Genomic DNA, 7,630 nt, shown 5'->3' with positions numbered 1-7,630 from the left:
ATAGTAAAGTTTTTACATAAGTAATTCTCATGTAAAATTATTATTTTTTTAAAAAATAAAATATAAATATATTTTTTTATTTTTATTTTTAACATCAAGTGACAGTACGATATCTTACCTCAATAGAATCACCGAAAAATAAAATATATATTTTTTTACTTTCATAATTATATAGAGATATCATAATTTATAATCACAATTTATAATCACCACCCTACAAGACGTCGCATCACCGTCCGATGGTCGTAGGGAGGACGACAACTCGTGCACGTCACCGTCCTGCGAGTCCACTCAGCCTGTGGGTCATCCTCCCAGTTACGAACTCGGAGTACAAATCAGACCGTCCAAAGCGCCCTTGTCGTGTCGCAAAACCGACGGTGTAGATCGCACCATGATGCGGCTTCCAATTGGGTGGGAGCGTCATCAAGCTTCGCTCCCGGCTCCGCATCACGCCACGTCGCGCGAGTCCATCACTGTTTTAATGCGATTCCCCCTCGGCCTTCAACATCTCCGCGCAACGCTGCGTCCTGACACCTGGCCGGCCTCCATCGCGAGATCGCCTGCGGAGTTTCCTTGCCTTCCAAGTATCAAGACATAACAGGTCCGTCGTCCTCTCTCTCTCTCTCTCTCTCTTTCACTCTGTTTCTTGCGCATCTGCACAAATATGTTGCGCGCACTCCCTAGGAAAATTATAAGAATCTTGTGTGTATTGTCAATTTCGGCAAGGACGATATTTGAAGATGCCAATTTGTGTAAAATATTGTGGCAGGAAGTGTTAGTACTGTTGGTTTGTCTGTGTTTTGTGGGAATTTTTGGGTTTTGGTTGTGATTGTTGGAGACTTGTATGGAGTCTGATCTTGATTATTTTGTTGTTGGTGTGATTGGTTTTTGAGGAAAGATTGAAGTTGGTGAGGAGGGATGAATTCCAAGAGTTTGGGAGTAGGAAGAGAGGATGGACAGGCGCAGCCACCACCGCCGCCGACGCTGCTGTCGCGGCAGGGTTCGATTTACTCGCTGACGTTCGACGAGTTCCAGAGCACGCGCGGGGGGCTTGGCAAGGACTTCGGGTCGATGAACATGGACGAGTTCCTTAAGAACATATGGACCGCGGAGGAGAGCTACGCCATGGTCGCCGCCCTCGGCGACGGCAGCGGTGGCTTTGGTGCCGGGGCCGGCCTCCAGCGGCAGGCCTCGCTCACCTTGCCCAGAACCCTTAGCCAGAAGACTGTCGACCAGGTCTGGCGGGGCCTCGTCGAACCCTCCTCCTCCGGCCAAGGGGCGGCCGCCAGCTGCGGCGGCACGGACTTCCCGCGGCAACCCACCCTCGGGGAGATTACCCTTGAGGAGTTCTTGGTGCGGGCCGGAGTGGTGCGGGAGGATATGGCTCCGTCGCCGAGACCACCGACGCCGATCGGCAATAAAAGTAACAACACCAATATCTACTATGGAGATTTGCCGGCCGTGAACACTTCGGTTGGGCTGGAACTCAAGTTCAATCAGGCACCGGGTCGAAGCAATGGAAATATGGCAAACGTTCCAATTGCTCACTGTTCAGCTGCTAATTTGGGGGTGACATCCACTGTTGCGAGACCTTTTGCGCCTCCAGTTCCCCTGGGAGATAGCATGGGCTTGGTGAGCCCGCAGGGCATGAGAGGCGGAGAACTTGGCGGCTTTGGCCACGTCGGGATGAACAACAGATTGATGACGGGGATGGTTGGTCTGAGCACAGCTGGAGTCATGGGAGCGTCAGGGTCGCCAAAAAACCATCTGTCTTCAGATGAAATTGTTAAAGGCAACGGGGATCTATCTTCTTTATCACCTGTTCCATATGTGTTTAATGGTGGGCCGAGGGAAAGGAAGCGTAATAGGAGTCTGGATAAAGTTGTGGAAAGGAGGCAGAGGAGGATGATCAAGAACAGGGAGTCAGCTGCTAGATCACGTGCCCGGAAGCAGGTGATCTGTTTTACTATGCTCTCTAGAAATTGGTTTAATTCATAGCCTATGCTATTTAGCATAGTTGCATATAGTTTTCCTTGTTTTTCTGTGTTTCTCATACATATGGTAGAATAGTATCATTTACATAGAATTATTTTGTTTAGTTAGATGACTTCTTCTCTGTGTGAATTTCATGAGACTCTGTTGTTTGGCAATTCATTGATCTCAGTTTTCGTAACTTGATCCATCTTTTGCTGCTCTTCGTTTATCTTTCTACCTAGGTTTTTTTGTTAATTTCAAAGAATTGAGGGTTCCGAACCAACCACGAAATGCTAGTGAAAGTGAGGTTTTATCTTAGCACACTTCATATTATTAGTTTCTGTTCTTTGTCAATATTGACAACATTCTTCTAAAAGATGGATGACTTGCATGATCCTAGTGCAGTGACAAACTATGATGAGTTATTATTTGTTGGAAGGCATTTCATCTAAATTTATCTTAATGCATCAAATTCCTTGGAGAGGTATGTTTTGATCAACATGCTTACAAAACAGCTTTTATAGAAAAATAAGCAAAACTTCTCTTTTCCTTTCGTTGTAACACATTCACTTCTCCACAATGCTGTGCTTGATAGTCATGCACGATGGTTATGCCAAATACTTCAATTAAATTTGCCAACTTGAGAGTCACATTTTTCCCTTATTTTTTCAAATAATACTACCTGAAGAGATCAGTAGGTTAACTAGATTTAATTTGTCAATAGTTCTAAGATGTTGAGACTTAAGAATATGTTGTTCAAAATATGGATTTTGGAAATAACATGACAAAAGAAGTAAAAGATTGACCCACAATTGTGAATATGTTGTTGTTATTGTAAACATAACTGAGGCTATAGAACAATAAAGCTGTTAGAACCTCTGGCACACAGGACAGTAGAACTTTCAGGATCATACATTTGCCATGCTTCTTATCTATCATTATTTTTTCATTTAAATAGAGAAAAGGGAGTTCTGGTGGTTGTTGCCCTTAAATAGATATTATGTAGATAATAATTAGCTTTATTCATGACTTTTCCTATGTACATTCTACTTATGTACATTTTATTTGAGTTAGGCTTATACTGTGGAGTTGGAAGCTGAAGTGGCAAAACTCAAAGAGCTAAACCAAGAATTGCAGAAAAAACAGGTAGTTCTTCTTAATGGTACTTCGACATGTCTGATTCATGATAACCAAAATTCATTGTTCATTTTTTCATCAAAATCTTTTTATAAAAATAGGGGTCCCAACATTTTCTTCTTGCCTATCATCACAATTTTCATGTAGGTTTTGTAAAATTGCCAATAATAGCATTGCCCTTGTCTTTGCACTTGAATGTTTATAAGACCAAATTTACAGATTCTATGCAACCATTTGTGGTAGGGATATTAAAAGGTAGAGATCAAATTAAGACTGAGTTTTCTTTGGTATCCTGATTTGATATTTGTGGCTTAGAAACACCAAATTCCAAATGTTACTGGATGTTGTCATCAATTCTATGGTAATTGTGTTCCATAATAAGATAAATGATGAATAAATGTCACGATTAAAACCTTCACCTTGACGCTTTCGTCATAACCATTGATTTTTGTGAACGTTACTTCTGTGTTGGCTTTGCTGCCCCATATCAATGTATGTTCTGTTTCAGCATCACAACATGTACTTTTCTTAAAAGATCAATATGAAGACTATGTTTACAATTTTGAGAGCAAAATGAAAGATTGAACTTCTGATGACACTCTTTGATGCTTGCAGGTGGAAATGATGGAGATGAAGAAGAATCAGGTAATTCTTTCACTTTATAATGATTAGTTATGTAGGTTTCTTTTCAACATTTAGCCATTTCTGTTCACTGTTTACAATTTTTCTGATATATTTTTTGTTTTGAATGTATAGTTGATTAACTTGATAACTTTGGCAGTTTCTAGTTGCATTGCATTCTTTTCTTGACAACTAGTTGTGCAGTTTTTATGTTATATTATTGATGGAACATTTTCTTCTCTATAAATTGGATAAGCTTTCCATTCAAGTTACTAGACTGAAGGTAATATCTTTCAGATATGCTTCTCTTCACTGTATTAACTTATTTTATTCTCTGATTTTACATGACGTTGAATAGCAATTTGGGGAAAACATAAATAAGATGACTTGTGCTTTCAAACGATAAAGAAAATTTTATGAGGAGGAATAGTCCACGCATGAGTTGATGGAACATCAAACACCCATATGTCCTTGATCCTTCTCTACTGCATATCTATTTGGAAATATCCGAAGTATTGACAGATAAATCATTTATTTTGTTGTCCTTACTGTCTCTAAAATGTTTAAGTTCTTATAACTTGAAACCCAAAACAGAGAATGAACAGAGTGTATGAGGCCAAGGAATCAATTTTTTTATACTGGTTGATTCTGTATGAGTCAAGCAAGGATCTGCACACCCTTTCATGGATTGACTTGATACCTGTGATATTGTTGAACTAGTAAATGCTGCTTGCTGTTTTTAATTAGAAAAGGGCTTCTCTCTCTCTCTCTCTCTCTCTCTCTCTCTCAGTGAATCTATTTTATTGTTATCTCCTATTCTAACCTCCCTTCTCTCCCCTGTTCACATTTATTATTCAATATCACTTATAACCACTAGATTTCTAGATAATGTCATTGTTTATCATGTCTTAGTGTACGTGATGCTTGCATTGTTGAGGTTATGTTTGACGGTATGGGTAGTTTCACGAAACATTCTTCTCCAATGTTTGTTTGACAGGTAAACAGGAAAGGCGGACATAGTTTTCTGGATCTCTAGGACAATTTAATTTAATTTTTTTTCAGATTTTTTTCTCTGGAAAATGAAAATAAAGCTCTCCTAAATCTTCTTATGACTTTCCAACAACACTGAGATTCTGAGAAAAGAGGTTAACTTCAGTTTTTTCTGCATTCCAAATTTAAGAAAAGAAAAATCAAAAGATTTCATTTCCCTTTCCGACAAACCAGAGAAGTTTAATTAATTTTTTAATGAGAAGATTTATCATTGAAAAATTCTTCTCCACAATTTCCCTTGCAACCATTTAGCCCTTATCTCAAAGTTATAGTTTTGATCTTAGTTTTGTTTGAAATAGTTGGCAAAAGCTAGATTTTTGTTCGAAAACGTCATTTATGGCTATGATTTAAGCCAGAATCTAAGTTTCTCTGCTCTATATGACTATGAAGTATTTCATGGGTGACAAAATTCATCAAGAAGAGGAATGCCAATCTGTAATGTAAAAGAGTTAAATCTGACATAATCAACATGTTTTCCAGAAATCGATTTTTGAATGAAGTAAACTATTTTGGGAGCTCTTCGAGAATATTTTGAGAGTTCTGTACTGGCATTAGTTGGCAGCATAAATCTTTAGTGGCCTGGCACCCTGCATAAACCTTATCACCAGTGATTCGTCTTAACCATTTTTTAAATTCGTGGAAATGGTATCTGACCATTTTCTACTACTAAAAGGAAAATTGATTGGTTTGACATTTTTCACCCTACTTTTGCTTAATGTGATTGACGATTTTCATGCAACTGTAAGGCACTGACTGTAACTTATTTTGCGGCAAGAATTACAAAGATGATTTGGTGACTTCATATTAGAACTTTTGTTCTCAACTCTGTTCCTGTATTGATGTGTGGAATCATCATTAAAGAAACATGTATCTTTTTGTTGCTCGATCGAAAATTGCAAAATTCATTGTGTTGTATGAATCTTGATAGATGTTACCCTCCCTTCATTTTTGTGGTAGAGGTTAACAATTTATCCTTGATATGTTTTTCTTGTTTTATTGGTAGTGTACAATTTTACAACAACGGTGATAATTAACAAATATGATAATTGCAGCAAATTGAGAACATAATAGCTATGGCATCTTGTTTCATGGTGATGGTTGAAATTTTGCCTTCCTTCCACATGACTTGCCTCTTCTCCTTTATTTCCGTTTACTTCTTCTTTCCTTTTTGTCGTTGTAAGCCTGAAATCACATAGAGTTGAGTTAAATCGACCAACTCTAGTTAAGTTGGATAGACCTATTTAATTTTGCCGAATTTCTGATTATAAGGTGAGAAATTAGCCAAAAACATGCTAGACAAGGTCAGCACCATAAAGAGATCCTTTTTTGCTGCTTGCAGGATTTATAGGCGAGCTATTTTAAAGGTTAATTTTTTATATTTTTGCATAATATCTATATTCTTATTGTTTTTAATGAACATAGAAATTTCATGCTCTAATCTTGGCTTTGTGGCAATTTAGTGCTTTCTGTTTTTATAGAAGTTATTGTTATGAAAGTCACAAGGTTCTTCACATCATTAAGTTGACACACAGAATTATAGGTTACTTTTTCTATTACGTTTGAGCTTTCTGATCTATCAAACAGAATTTTCATAGGTTGATGCTTTTTTTATTCCAAGTTAAATTTAAGTTTATGATAGTACTTCAAAATTTGCTCAGTAGTGCAACTTAAAGCCTATACTTGAATGACTATGGCACAGAGTAGTACATTTTGTTGCTTATCCGATTCAATAATACTTCTTTGCATTCATGACAAGAAAATGTTATACTGTAAACACGTGATTTTTTTTATGTTGCTTCTCAAAGTAGTTGTTCCAATGTCTGCCAGCACATAGTTTTCTTCTATTTCACCTGGAGTAATAAGGTGACACACTAAATAATAGTCTCATAAGAAGCAACATTTAATATCCTCCGTAGTTTGACCGACAGTGATAATGGATACCTTCTAAGATACAATGATTACTCAGAAATCCACATGTATCTGTAACTTGGAAAGAGCATCTCAGAAAAAGCTATTTGTTGCTTTTTTTTTTAAAGCCCTTTATCTTTGCATACATATATTTTTATTCTGAATTCTTCTCAAATATATATTTTCACATTCGATAGCTATGGAAAATGAATGTACTTACGAAGGTTAAAGTCGGAACTATCAGGTCCTCCAGGTGATCAAGCGGCAGCATGGACAAAAGAAACATCGGTTGAGGAGGACACGAACAGGTCCATGGTAAAGCGGGACTTGATGACAATAGGTGAATCAAACAATAAAAATCCATGGTGTGAAACTATTTGAGATCGACTAAATGAATCTTTTTTTTTCATCATTGAACTATGTGTATGTGTAAAATGATAGTTGTTGAACCAGAATATCTTGTATTTTAGCTCATAGAGCAGTTGTGTATATGAACTGCACCTCTTGCTGTAGAATCCAGATCTTGTATAATTAATTTCTCATCCATCTTATTTTGCTTGTTTGCTCTCAAAGGGCCATTCCCCCCACTCAAGTTTGATATACATTGCAAAGAGCCATCTCTTGAATTCACATGTTGCCTTTAGATTTTGGTGGTGAGTCATTATACATGTTTGTGCCTGGAATTCAAAATGTATTCAACATGTCCTAACTAAAACACAAAAAAACCATTAATTTCAAAGGGATATATGGCACTTTCGCTATAGTTGAATATAATGTTAGAGATTCCTTAAACCGCATACTCTCTTCAAATTGATCGTATCAGCCCATAAATCTTTTCTAATAATCACTAGGGATAAAAGATGGATTAGATTGTGCAAAATCAACTTAGCCTTCCAATCAGACTTCAATATCAAATGGATACTAGATTCGATAACCATAC

General features: G+C 37.4%; 1 protein-coding gene across 2 annotated transcripts; it reads left to right on the top strand.

Annotated features, from left to right (window-relative positions):
• Positions 1-443: 443 nt before the first annotated feature.
• LOC135580777 (bZIP transcription factor TRAB1-like) lies at positions 444-7,241 on the top strand. Of its 2 annotated transcripts, XM_065084183.1 has the most exons (5): positions 444-601; positions 899-1,953; positions 3,049-3,120; positions 3,727-3,756; positions 6,935-7,241. In XM_065084183.1, exons 2-5 carry the CDS (start codon positions 919-921, stop codon positions 7,007-7,009), a joined length of 1,212 nt encoding a protein of 403 aa, XP_064940255.1. In that variant the 5' UTR covers positions 444-601; positions 899-918; the 3' UTR covers positions 7,010-7,241. The 2 variants fall into 2 exon arrangements, with proteins under 2 accessions (XP_064940255.1, XP_064940254.1); XM_065084182.1 differs by having other exon boundaries at positions 562-1,953.
• The last annotated feature ends 389 nt before the right edge of the window (positions 7,242-7,630 follow it).

The sequence above is a fragment of the Musa acuminata genome, chromosome BXJ1-9 (assembly GCF_036884655.1).
Source record: "Musa acuminata AAA Group cultivar baxijiao chromosome BXJ1-9, Cavendish_Baxijiao_AAA, whole genome shotgun sequence".
Classification (NCBI taxonomy): Eukaryota; Viridiplantae; Streptophyta; class Magnoliopsida; order Zingiberales; family Musaceae; genus Musa; species Musa acuminata.
The sequence above is the reverse complement of the archived record's forward strand: the minus strand, read 5'-3'. Positions and strand labels throughout refer to the sequence as shown.